Genomic DNA, 13,575 nt, shown 5'->3' on the forward strand with positions numbered 1-13,575 from the left:
TGAACCTTTGCTGTTTGAGCCACCAAGATCCTGGGGAGTCCTATTATAGTGCCATAACCTGGCTCATTCCAATGACAGGCACAAGAAGGACATCAGTCAAGTGAGAAAGCCAGGGGCCAAGGACAAAAGCATAGCAAGAAAGGGTCTAGTCAAAAGCGCCCCAAACACTAGTTTTTAATTGGCAATTTCTAATAACTTTGATATGAGAACCAATAATAACAAGTTAGCAAGGAAGTACTAGCATTTCCTTCCATGTTGTAGTTTAAAATTCATCTAAGGAACTCAAGTGAAACAATAAAGAAATATTATTGTATTTAGCACATAAACAATCTTTTTTGTTGTTGTTGTTGTTGGTTTTTTTTTTTTTTTTTTTTTTTGGTGCTGGGGATTGAACCCAGGACATTCCACCTCTGAGCTACACCCCAGGCCCTAATTTATTTTTATTTGGAAACGGTCTCGCTAAGTTGCTGAGTGCCTAAGTACCTGAGGCTGGCTGTAAACCTGTGATACCTCCTCCTGTATCATCCTCCCAAGTACCAGCGTGCACCACCATGCCTGGCTTCGATCTCATTCTGAAAACCTCGACCTTCTGCGGTGTGAGTGGGAGGGGCAGCAGTTGGTGTGAGTCTCATGATGTTGAGGCTGGCACAGTGGGGGGTGTGCTTTCATGTGAACAAAGATCACGTGCCCAGCACGAGTCCGTGTCACATTTAGGATGAAATATTGTGACTCAGATTGAATAGACAGCTTCACACCTTCATCCATCTCAATGTCCATATTTTCCCAAAGATCGGAGGATGTCCAGGCATAAGCAGACATCTATTTTTCTCCATCAACGCCAGGTGTCCTCTTAGCCACATGCCAGGTGTGACTATTGGGATCAGCTAGACTTTGCTGGCCCTCCTGTGGGAGCAGGGAGAACCAAGCGGCTCAGAGCAGACTCCGCCTGCTCCCCACCTCTGCCCAGGGACAGTGTGATTCTTGCGCCTTGGATCCACAAGACCGCGGCCACCACACCACATCCGCATTCTAAGCTTTTCTGCTCAGCTTTTTAGCATTCCCAGAAAAAATAAGAAAATATTAACAACTTGAATCCAAGACAATTTCAAAACAAACTTCAAGTGTGTTTTGCTTTGTTTTAAGCCTTAAAAGGGCAGGCACTCCAGGAATATATTCAGCGGGCTCTGCATTTCATAGTTAATTGCAGCGTGTGTTTATGTACCACTTACAAAGGAGGACACAGCCTTTCTCTCTTCTAAAAAGCAACTTAATGCTCTTTGAATGTTCCAGAAGTACACAGGAGCCAGAGCAATAGCACAGCCCATTAAGCCAGGTCCATGGTGCCCACCTGTTCAACGTTGCTGCTGGTTCTCACTTCTGCTTTTAATCCTGTGTGCTATTTAGTGTGTAAAGCTTAAGGGCAACAAATGATTCTAGCCACCAAATAATGAGAATACTTGAACACAAAGTTTATTTAAAGATAGAACACATTAAAAATGATTTGGCTGGTTTGTCAAAAGGGAAAGGGCTGAGTTTGAGGAGCAGGATGGGAGTGAGGTTCCCCAGGGCTGCAAGCAAAACATCCAGTGGCCAAGCTGATGTGGCGAGGTGGGGGTCACGCACGTTGGGAGGGGGCGTCCTGGACGGGAGAGAGCAGCTCCTGTGTACTGCAGGCCAGACACTTCCAGACAGCAGGGAGCTTCCTTAGAGGGAGTCAAACCTCCAGCATCACTTTGAAATCGTTCCAACAGGCCCTATCTCTGTAAAAACTGGGAGCCCTGTTGCACACTCTGAAAGAAGAACCTGAAACTGCGCTCACCTCCAGACCTGACCACTACGGGCAGGTGGCATGACTTGGAGGTGTCGGGCCCTTTCAAATAGGTTTTGACTTAGGGATACACACTTTTTATCCTACAGGGAATTGAAGTAAGTAAATCACAGTACTTTATATAGCAACCTTGAGTTCATTATGAGGTCGTGTCTGATTGACAGATGAGGTGCCACAAGGAAATCTGGGTCATGAGGAGAAGCAGCGTCCAAACCTGAACCTCAATGGAAGAATTAGAGGCTGTGGACAGACAGGAGCAGAGTTAGTCCTATGGGGGGGAAATGCCAGTTTCATAGGGAATCAGACAACTTTGCTGCAATCCATTAAATAAAAGAGACACCATGGGCAAAACCCCCACTTCATCCCAACGGCCCCGACTAAGGCAGCTAAGAAGCAGAATTAATCAGCCTTGAAGATGGTCCTGCTAACCTCGTGGGGCCTCAGGGGAAGCAGGTGCCAGGGCTAAAGCAAACATTCTAACCCCATTCTCAGCTCAAATAGACTTGGCCACCAGGTTGATGACCAATATAGAGTTCTGAAATATCTGGATACACATATTCATTTATCTTTATCTTTTAGATGAAATAGCAGAGACACAAAAGGTTTTTTTTTTTTTTTAATGGCCCTAGGAGCCAGGTGTGGTGGCACCTGACTATAATCCCAGTTCTTAGGAGGTTGAGACAGGAGGATTGCAGGTTTGAGGCCAGCCTTAGCAACTTAGCAAGACTCTCAGCAACCTAGTGAGACCCTGTTTTAAAATAAATAAAAAGGGATAGAGTATAGCTCAGAAGTAGAACTCCCTTGGATTCAATCCCTGATATAAATAAGTAATAAATAAATAAATGCCACTAGGATTCCCTGGGTGTTTCCCTATATTTCCTTCTTAATTGAGGCTTACTAGGGATTGAATCCAAAGGCATTCTACCCCCAGCCCTTTTATTTTTTGTTTTCAAACAGGGTCTTACTAAGTTGCTGAGGCTGTCCTCCAACCTGCAACCCTCCTGCCTCAGCCTCTCAAGTACTGGGATTACAGGCGTGTGCCGTGATACCTGTCTCCTTCTTAACTCCTGAAACTTTCATAGGCAAGTTGCTGACTCTGTGGGCTCTGAATCTGACTTTCTCCTCCTTGTGGAAGGGATGTCCCGTGTCCAGGACCTGTGGCCCCAACTCCAAGGAGCCTCACCTCTGCAACTCCTGCCGTCCTCCTGCAGGGTCCCGGTTACACAGCTGCACAGAGGCCCATCCACCCGGCTCGTGCAAATCTGCTCGCAGCCTCCATTGTCTTCACACCAATCCAGCCCTGAAAATGAGCAGGCAGGCAACTCAGTGGTGGACAGTGCAACCCTTCAACTGGTTGTGAGTTGGGTGCTTTAATGAGAGGAGAGAAGGTCACGAAGCCCGATGCTCTCTGGTTTCTATAAGCCAAGGAAAAGGTTTCTTCAAAGGAGTGAGGGTCAGTCTTTTCCCACTCTGTCCCCAATGCCACGTCCTCATCCACCAGACCCACATCACAGGCAAAGCATGTCTGAGCCTTCAAATGCCCTCGTTTTAATAATTTGCAGTGTGTTTTGGGGAGCATACATACTTTTTCTCCTAATAGGTCCCACTGAAATGATCTGTTCTCTAGGTTCTTTTGTATAATCAGTGGCGATCCTGGAATTTTGTGGGCAATTCTGAAAGACAGAACACCAGAGGGGAAATCACACACAATTAAACTGATAACTTATTCCTCGCCATGAGTCTACCTCTAAAAGAGAGGGTGACTCTGGCCTCTAGCACTGCCCCGCTTAGATTAATTAGAACCAATGCATTCTTGATTCGCAAGCCCACTGGGACTCTACACTTTATGTCTAGAACTCTCCACACTAGAACACTAGAGTCATACTCAAAGAGGCTCTCTTCTTGGGAAGGAGGAGTGCTGTATGTCATCAGACACTAATGTATGCGGCACCATCTGTAAGTAGCTCTGACCATAATTCACATCCTGATTCTGCAAACACAAGGAGAGCAGAAAGCTGAAGCGTTAAGGGTTGGGAGCCAGGTACTAGCGCTCAAATCTTAAGGCCAGAGTGTCACATGGTGGAGATGCCAGCCTGGCATGGAACAGATGCCTGGTTTGCAGTTCATCCTCACCTCACCAGCCCTATCCAGAGCCTCAGCCCTCGGCGTAGGTCAGGTGAGCTGCAGGACACCTGGCTAACCTGCATCCTGAGCCCAGGCGTTTGAGTCTGCAGTGGCGGAGAGCTCTGCCCAGCACCATCAGGCAAACTGGCTCATGACGCTCCTTGAGACGCTGGTGTAGTGGTTCTTGACCTGGACAGCTTTGCCCCCACCACTAACCCCAGGGACATAGGGCAATGTATGGAGACATTTTAGGGGGTGTTGCAACTGGAGGGTGGACACTACTGGCAGCTAGTGTGTAGATGCTAGGGATGCTGCTGACGTCCTGTAGTTCCAGGACAGTCCCCACGACAGAACTGTCGGTTCCAAATCCTCAATAGTACCAAGGTTGAGGGACCCTGGTGTGGGGCCAAGACAAAGACCAGATGATGTTTCAGAGACAGAGGAACAAATGAATAGCACTCCCCTGTGCTCTCCCCGCCACAGAGGACGGTCCCCTCTTTGGCCTCCGTGCATGACCCCAGTCTCTTGCCACTCAGGGCCTCCGTGTTGGGGAAACCAAGGCTGGGCAAGAAGACATAGGCTGCAGCCTGCATGTTTACACTCGTACTTACGATTTTGCAGGAGTACTTCTCCGAGTCACAGAGTGATACCGCACAGTGGAGGTGCACTTCATCATAGTCCCCGATGAACTTAAAGACGGTGACATGAAAGCGGCAGGTCAGGGAGACGCCATTCTCCTCAATGCCAATGGTGTTATCTTTAATATTCTGACACCTGGTCAGAAAGCACAATGGAATCTCTGCTTCACGTCTGTTTCCCCTTACACGATAATCCTAACTGTCCACATCAAAATTTCACATAAAGACCATCATAAAAGGTAAAAAGGACCTTGCATTTGGCAGTGGCCTCTGGCTGCTTGTCATGTATCACCACTTCCTTATATTCTTGTGGACCAGCACCTCCAGTCAGGATCCTGACGGCCACTAAAAACTAAACAAGGCGGGACCACGCTCAACTCTCCCAGCTCCAGTCTGCCCCCTCAGAATGCCGTGTTTTACTGATCAAAATTTAACAAACACAAGATTAGTTCTTAGTTCCTCTGTACTTCCTTCAGTTAGTTATCACTGTTGTCAGAGGCCTCTGATTCAAATGCTCTTGGGAACTCTCCCCACACATTAAAATAGGTAGGAGCGGAGACGGGAGGGAGGGCAGTCATGGTAGCGGCTGGGGGTGTTTTTGTTGGAGGTGATCCCTCTTCTCTCAACTCCCTTCCTCCTGGTAGTCTTGAGCCAATATACAGTCACAGAGAAAACATTCCTCAGAGACACATTTTGCTTCAACTACTTAAATATCACAGTGTCTTATGTGCTCGTATACTCAAGGATTATTTTGCTATCGGAATCTTTCCCCTCTTCTCCCATGCACAGCTCCTGCTCTGCCTTGAACACCAGCCTATGGCTTCTTCTCCTTCTTTTTATGGCACTGAGGATTGAGCCCAAGTGCATTCAACCTCTGAGCTACACCTCTTGCCTTCTTTATTTTTTGTTTTGAAATAGTCTCACTACGTTGTTGAGGGTCTTGCTAGGTTGCTGAGGCTGGCCTGGAACCTTCAGACCTCTGGTCTCAGCCACTTGAGTACTGGGGTTACAGGCCCATGCCACTGCACTCGGCGCCCCCTCTGTTTACAAGTGTCCCCCAGGCATGCCCTGACCAGGCAGGCACAGGCCTTTCCTGGATTTGCTAGCAGCACCCCGCTGAGCTCCTGGAGTGTGAGAATCAAGGTCCAGTCCTTGTGGTTCCAATGCATGGCACAGTACAGCATGTAGGAGGTATTTGAAAATCTGTCAGGTGAACGAATGAATGAATGAATGAATGGTGTTGCCGTGACCAAGGTGGACCCATAGGAGCCAAGAGGCTCTTTAAGATGATAAAGCTAAAAGGGTTGACTCTTTTTCTTTCTTGTGCTTCTTTCCCCTGAGCCTATAAGATTAAATAGCTGAGCAATAATGAAAATTAAAAATTGAAGTGATCTTTCAGCATTCCCACACCCATTAAGTCTCATAATTAGTCTTCCAGGCAAAATGCAGGTTGCTTTTCAAGGCAATGGTCTCTTAAAAGCTTTGAAAGCAAAACCTAACACGCCATGCTTTACCTTGACATGATGATGCTTTTGGATAATCTAAATTGGTCCCAGGATGCTAAAATGATAGCATCTCCACAATCTTCACTCAGACCTTCCCTCCTAACCAGGCCACCAGCTCTCTCCCAGGGAAACAGCTTGAAGTTAGGTATCAGAACAACGTGGAACAGACCTAGGAGGTCTGGGGAGCATGGACGGCTGTCGGTGCCTTCTTAAGAGCAAGCAAGCATGCCAAGCATGAGAATATTCTGTCTACCAAGGAAGAACACAGTCCTTTCCTCTGTCCAACTGCATGAGGAGAAAAAAGAAGTGGGGCTTCTCAGCTAGTGGTAGAAATCAGAGCAGTCTCTGCCCTCCACCCAGCAGGGAAGGGGTTGATCCCCCCAGACACTGCAGCATGCACACTGTCCCGCCCCTTCATTACACACAAAGCATTGGTTTTCTTTAAGTTTAGTGGGAAAAGACAATAGCCATGTGTAACCTCCAAGGAAGGTTAGAAGGATTGATGGATTCAAATTCTCCCAGATTAAAAGACCATTTTCCACCAAACAGCTTAATTTGAAGGTCTGTATTCACACAAACCAGGGGTAACCTCAGATCTATGACCATGCTCATGGGCCTCCCCCCTTTCTCTGTGGGTCAAGTCCATTAAATACTATTTTTAAAATGTTAACTACAGCCAAGTGTGGTAGATGCTCATGCCTGTAATTCCAGTACTCAGGAAGTTAGGATAAGAGGGTAGAAATTTTGAGGCCAATCTTAGCAACTAGTGAGACTCTATTTCAAAATTAAGAAGGGTTGGGGGTTGTAGCTTAGAGATAGCATACCCCTGGGTTAAATCCCCAGTACCAAAAACAAATAAAAAAGAAAAAAGCTAAATGGCACCTCATTCTTCAAAGGAAACAAACTCTGTAATCTGGGGTTGTGTTTGTAGATGGCTCAGATTGTAGCTATTTGACTCTGGGAAATGAGTATCATAAGGAATAAAAGAAAAACTGTCAGGTTAACCCAAGCGTAAAGGTCTAAAAGACTCCAAGTAGCCACTAAGTACCTCCCTTTGCCTCTGAGAAAGCTAAATACCAATTCAGAGAGACAGATGCCTTAGTGAGGTCTTTGCTGAAAATCCCACAACATGCCTGGACCAGGCTAGGCTAATTAGGGACCTGTGTCTTCTAAAACTGGAAACGGTCCTTCCTCTGCCCTTGCTAGTTGGGGTTGTGGATGAACTCTGCCTACTTCTCCAAGCCTGTTTCATCTGCAGAATAGTGGATGTCTATTGTATTTGCCTAGAGCCACACCCCTCTTCTCCTAGGGCACCATTCTCTCCCCCAGCCACAAAGCTAATGATATCATCGATGACACCTGCCCAGCACAGGGGTGGTGCTGACTCAGTTCAGGCAATTCCAGTGACGCATTCCTCCAACAAAGGGAAGTGATCCCAGCAAATCCCCATCCACCCAGGATTCCCTGAGTTGGAATAGGTGGGAACAGTGGTGTAGCAACGTGAGGCTAGGATTGCCTATGACTGACAAGGTCAATGAGAGGGACAGAGAGAGAGGCAGAGAAAGCAAGAAGAGGTCTTGGCAGTTTCCTGGATCCAATCCTCCCTGAAGCAACATCCACTCCTGTGATTGATTCTGTAACCACTAAATGTCTTGTTTTTTGTTTGTTTTGCACAAACTAATTTAGACTGGTTCCTATCCATTACAGTATGAAGAATCCTGATTAACACGGTCCCATGCTTTTAGAATTATAGTAGTGGGGTAATAAAACTATTCTAAAATTTGATGATGGTGATGTTTGTACTCCTCTGCAGATTTACTATAAATCATCACATTTTAACTTAAAGCAAGTAAATTTCATTGCATATAGATTATGTCCAAAAAAGCTATTAAATGAATTACTTCAAAATCTATTATCACATATGTAAATCGCTTGACATAACCAATGTGTGCTTTTAAAAAAACAAATATAATTATTCTTATCGTTGTTTGGTCTTTAGTCTTCTCGTCTCATTTATTTATTTATTCAATAAATTTTGTTGTGTAACACAAAGTGGTGGGCATATAGTGCTGAATTAAAGAAACTTTTTGAACTTACAGGCTACTATAGTAAGTCCTTCTTATCTACAGTTTCACTTTCTGTAGTTCCAGTTACCAGGTTCAATAGCAGTACAAAATGATTAAATGGAAAGTTCCAGAAATAAATCATAAGCTTTAAATGATGTTCTTAGCAGCACAATGAAATAAATACCATGCTGTCCTGTGCCCTCCACCCAGGACGGGAGTTGTCCCTTTGTTCAGTATCCCCACATGTCAGTGTACCCTCCCGCTCGTTACTCAGCAGTCGTCCCAATTGCTGGGCTTTCTGTTGTGATCTCTCAGTGCTCCTGTGCAAGCAGCCCTTCCACACACCTGACAGCTCCATCACAACACCTGCCTACCTCATTTGCCTCCCTTCCCCTCATCACTAAGCACCGCTTCACCTCACCACACCACAAGAAAGTGAACACTGAGTATGAAACTGTAAGACATTTTGAGAGACAGGGAGATCACTTTGCATATGTTTTATTACAGCGTATTATTATAATAGTTCTATAATAGTTCTAGTATTGTAATAGTTCTATTATAATAGTTCTATTTTATTATAATAGTTATTGCTGTTCATCTCTCCTGCACCTACGTTACAAACAAAACTTTATTAGGCATATATGTACAGGGAAGATCGCAGTATATGTGGTATTCAGTACTCTGCACAATTTTAGACATCCACTGGAAGTCTTGGGATGTCTCCCCCTCAGATAAGAGAGTCTACTGTATGCTACTTTCTTTTTTATTTTGATAGGTGTTCTACTCATCAGCCTTTAGCTACTCTCCTTACATTCTTTCATTTTCATCTTCAGGATCCCACATTTCTCTCGAATTGGAGTTCAAAGTACAGAATCCCCGCTGGGTCACGCTTGTCAAGCACCCTGCAGTAAATGCCATATGACTCAGGGGTCAGCCACTAACCCACTGTGTGACTTTAAGCAAGTGACCTGATCACATCTGTAAAACGAGGGTTATAAAATCAATCTTATAGGTCGTTTGAGAATTAGATGAATTAGCTGATATAACACACTGGTTCTGTGAGGTGTCGACAGATGTAAATTCCTGTTCCTGTCCCCAAAAGCAATGCAGGCACTGTAACATTAAAGGCTCTGAGACCGTCGTCTAGCGAGCGGCACTCACCCTCCTTCAATGATGAAGTAGCGGAGCTTATCATTGCTGTCACGGGATGGCGTGGCATAGCACTTGTTGAGCGTCAGGATCAGATGCGTGGCGTCAGCTCCCACCACAAAGACCCCCACATACAGCACATCTCGGGTGGTCAGCACCACCTCGCCCTGGCGGTAAGGATGCTTATAGGAGGCGTTTTTGTAGAGTGCCATCTTGGTGGTGAAGCTGCCTTCCTGGGTTGGAACCGTCAGGTTAATAACGCTAGAAAAGAAACAGTCACGAGTCAGGGAACAAAAGAATTTTATGTATTCAATTGCCTCTCCTTTTTAATATTCTTTTTTTCCGGCACACTGTAATTTGACATCATAGTGAGGCTCAGGGTGATACAGACATGTGTGTGCACAGCACTTGTGATTCCCTCTGGATCCCACCCCACTCTCCCCCATCCCCATACATGGGAGTGAGATCTTTCCATATCTGGATATAGCACGATTTGAAGAAACAGGGAGAGAGGAGGCAAAACATGTGGTGAGGAATTTAAGGCTCCACTGTCCAATCTGCCACCTATTAGGTATGTGGGACAATTTATTTATTTATTTATTTATTTATTTATTTATTTATTTATTTATTTTGGCGGGCCTGGGGATGGAACCCAGGGGCATTCTACCTCTGAGCTATACCCCAGCCCTATATTTTATTCTTTATTTTGAAACAGCGTCTCACTGAGTTGCAAAGGGCCTCATTAAGTAGCTGAGGCTGACCGCGAACCACGATCCTCCTGTCCCAGCCTCGCAAACGCTGGGATTATAAGCCTGCGCCACCATGCCTGGCAGGACAATTTAAAGTTAGGTGAAATTAAATAAAAATCCAATTCCTCAGCCCTCCAAGCCCCATCTCAAGTGCTCAGTGCCACACGTAGCTACCATATTAAATGGTTCAGATGTGGAACAGTTCCATCATCACTGAAAGTTCTATTGAACAGTGCTAGTCCAAAGCACTCCGGTTCTAGAAACAGGACTTATATTTTCCTCTAGTGCTTCAAAGACAAATGCTAGCAATCTGATTACACTAACCTTCACTGTCAAGTAAAGACAAAGTAATGAGCACAGCCCGTGAAGTCCCTTACCTTAGCATGGGCTTCACGACGGAATCCAAGGAGATCTTGATGTCCAGCTCATAAGCACAGGAAAACTCTACATTGATTGTGCGGTCCCGGGTGATGATGTTGCCAGTGTTGTTGGCACTTTCGATCCAGATTGTGTTTTTGTACATGATATGAGTGCCATTGGACTGCAGAGAAAGGGGAGGTCGGAAATCATTAAATCTGGGAGTGAGTATGTGGCTCGAATTTCAAATCCATATCCCTGAAAGCGGAGAAATGACTTCATTCCTTACCTAACCCAGAGGCCAGTATCAGTATGAAGCTAGCCTCAGCATCCACTGGAAGTGTGTGTGGGGTATTATAATAGATGTCTCCCACACCCCTCAGTCTGATAACCGTGAATATCATGGAAGAAAGACTTCAGATACCACTGAATTCTAACTACAACCAGCCCCAGTTATCTATGGGAACACAAGCTAGGGGGCTCATGAAGTATTTATTGCCAAGGCAAGGTAATACAAATTGAATTGAAGATTCTTTTTAAATCCTAAATTCAAACCCTCTCCTCCATCAAGCTTTTTGTCAAACATGCCTACAAGTACCAAAACAAACTTGCCCATTTCACCTCTTGCTCCTCCTGCCCTCTAATAAAAGTGATCACAAACAGTCCTGAATAAAAGCCACGATGCAGGAAGAAAGCAGAAGAGAAGCAAGAAGCATCACTACCCTGTGCCTGGGAAAATCCAGCACTCAATGTGCCCTCGCTGTACCTCTGCAGACCGCTTAAATGATGTTTAGGACGTTCTCACCACCCCAAAGAGCCGGGCCAGGCCATATTTACCCAACGGGACAACAGAAGCATCAGAGAGGTGACAGTGTGTAGATACAGTGGGCGCCGCACAGTGAGGGGGACTCCGTCACAGTGCACGCGGGCGGAGAGACGCTTCAGTCAACTGCTTAGCACCAAGCAGGCGGCAGCCCTGCTTCAATGTGCAGATGCCCATTCTGTTCTCCAAAGAGCCTCTTTCTTCATTTTCTTTTTTCTTCCTTCCTTTTTTTTTGTGGTAGTAGGTATTGAAAAAAGGGTCTTTTACCTCCAAGCTACACTCCCATCCCTACTTTATTTTTTATTTTGAAACAGGATCTTGCTGAGTTTCCGAGGCTGGTCTTAAGCCTGCAATCCTCCTGTCTCAGCCTCCCAAGCCTGGGGTTACAAGCATGCACCCCCCAACTGGCTCTGAGAAGCCTATTTTAAGTAGACCGCCCTGACATCACCTCTAAGGGCCACCTCTGTGCAAACCCAGGGGCTGTTTCTTCCTCCACAGGTGTTCAGTCTCACCTGCACGATGTTGCCACAGCTCCCCTTGGTGTTATTGATCTGAAAGGAGATGAAGTCCTCCCCCTCGATGCCAGTGCACCGCCGGTCATTGACCCTCACGCCCTCCCGCTCAAAGCCCAGCTGCAGGAGTTTACACTTCGATATGGAGACCTCCATCTGCGCCGCCCTGCAGGCCACCTCCGCATCAATGATGTCCTGCGAGTCTGTGGGGGGTTAGCAAGAGAGCAAGTCAGTGCGAGTCAGTCTTGCAGGGGTGGGGAGGCAGCCATCACCCGGCCCTGTAGAAGAGGCAAATGGTGCACACCTGTAACCCCAGTACTTGGGAAGCTGAGACTGGAGGATCACAGGTTTGAGGCTAATCTCAGCATCTTAGTGGGGCCCTCAGCAACCCAGCAAGACCCTGTTTTAAGTTAAAAACTAAGCCGGGCGTGGTGGCGCACGCTTGTAATCCCCGCGCTTGGGAGGCAGAGACAGGAGGATCGCACAGGTTCGAAGCTAGCCCCGCGCGCTGGCTTAGGAGACCCTGTTTCCAAATAAAAATGCAAAAATAGGTCTGGGAGTGTAGCCCGGAGGTAGAAGGGCTTCCAGGAACCCCAGTACCACCAAAAATAATAATAATAATAATAATAATAATAATAATAATAATAAATTAAAAACTAAAATAGCTTGGAGGTAGAATGCCTCTAAGTTCAACCTCCAGTACCAAATACACACACACACACACACACACACACACACACCCCAAAACAACAAAAAATGACAATAGGCAATGTTCTCCACTCACAGGCTGCAAGCATGCCTAATTAAGCTTTGATCAGAATAAATGAGTATATGAATTCATTTGAAGCAATAACTCAGGCACTGGTGAAACCTTATTAAAAAGATAAAAATGCTAATAGAGTGCCTTTTGTCTCTTCTTTCTAAGCCCAGTCCTTCCTCCCACACACTAGTGGCAGACACTTTTCTGCAGCTACAGAATTTGGTGGGGGGTGGGGGACTGGCTAAGGGGATGCCAGGCTGGGAGAACAGCAGGAGTCTGGCCACACCCAAAGCCCTGGTTGAATCCACTCAGCAAACCCCTTAGGGAGTCCCAGGTGAGCACTGAAATGGGCTATTAGCAGAGCGATGCACCAAGTGGCAGTTTATCTGAGTGTATAAACACCCGGTGACAAGCACTGTAGAAACAGAGAGGTCCGCTTCTGTCCGCCTAGGCGAGGCACACATTTCTTCCTCTGGAGCCTTTGGTCAGTTAGGCCTGCATTCTCGAATGATGCCAAACCCAGGACATGCCTCTAAGTCACGTGGTTCAAGAAAGGGCACAGAGCTGGAAGGCAGAGCAGCGACCCTTCAAGCTGCTCTCCATGTGGGCTCACGGACGAGGCCCTTTCTACTTTTTATTTATTTATTTATTTTATTTTTTATTGGTGCATTGTAGTCAGACATCTGACTGGGGTACAAGGTGTTGGAGGCTTACATGCACATATCACCCAATTTACCCTCTCTCCTTTCAAAGGACTACTTTAGGAGCAAGACCAGGAGTCCTAGTTCTGTGCTGCTTGTTTCAAATATTTCCATTGTATCTTCAAGACCAAAAAGTTTGGAGCCAGATAAAGCTGGCTTTAAGTTTCTTAAGAGACCTAGCAGTCCGCTCCTAATTCCTCCAGCATCAGAAAGATCAGCTTTGGTCTCTGTGATGTTGAATTTGAGGGAAAAGATGTAGCTATGAGGGAAATGAGCACTAACCTACTTTGAAGACGTCAGGGAGCTTTCCCGTCTGCCTAAGTGCTCCCCAGAGCTTTGCTGTGTGCATTTCTGACAGACAGC

The 13,575-nt window shown here is 46.1% G+C and overlaps 1 protein-coding gene across 1 annotated transcript in view; it reads right to left on the reverse strand.

Moving 5' to 3' along the window:
* Positions 1-1,967: 1,967 nt before the first annotated feature.
* Positions 1,968-13,575, reverse strand: part of LOC308276822 (alpha-tectorin) — a gene marked incomplete at its 3' end in the record, with an annotated part of 74,418 nt that continues 62,810 nt past the window's right edge. Inside the window, exons 17-23 of the mRNA XM_080715730.1 lie at positions 11,752-11,954; positions 10,437-10,600; positions 9,323-9,571; positions 4,564-4,726; positions 3,414-3,501; positions 3,012-3,128; positions 1,968-2,068 (exon numbers count right to left, since the gene is read on the reverse strand). Coding sequence (XP_080571856.1) covers positions 1,968-2,068; positions 3,012-3,128; positions 3,414-3,501; positions 4,564-4,726; positions 9,323-9,571; positions 10,437-10,600; positions 11,752-11,954 — 1,085 coding nt within the window. The remainder of the gene's footprint in view (positions 2,069-3,011; positions 3,129-3,413; positions 3,502-4,563; positions 4,727-9,322; positions 9,572-10,436; positions 10,601-11,751; positions 11,955-13,575) is intronic.

Source organism: Muscardinus avellanarius (assembly GCF_963383645.1).
Source record: "Muscardinus avellanarius genome assembly, chromosome: 1".
NCBI lineage: Eukaryota > Metazoa > Chordata > Mammalia > Rodentia > Gliridae > Muscardinus > Muscardinus avellanarius.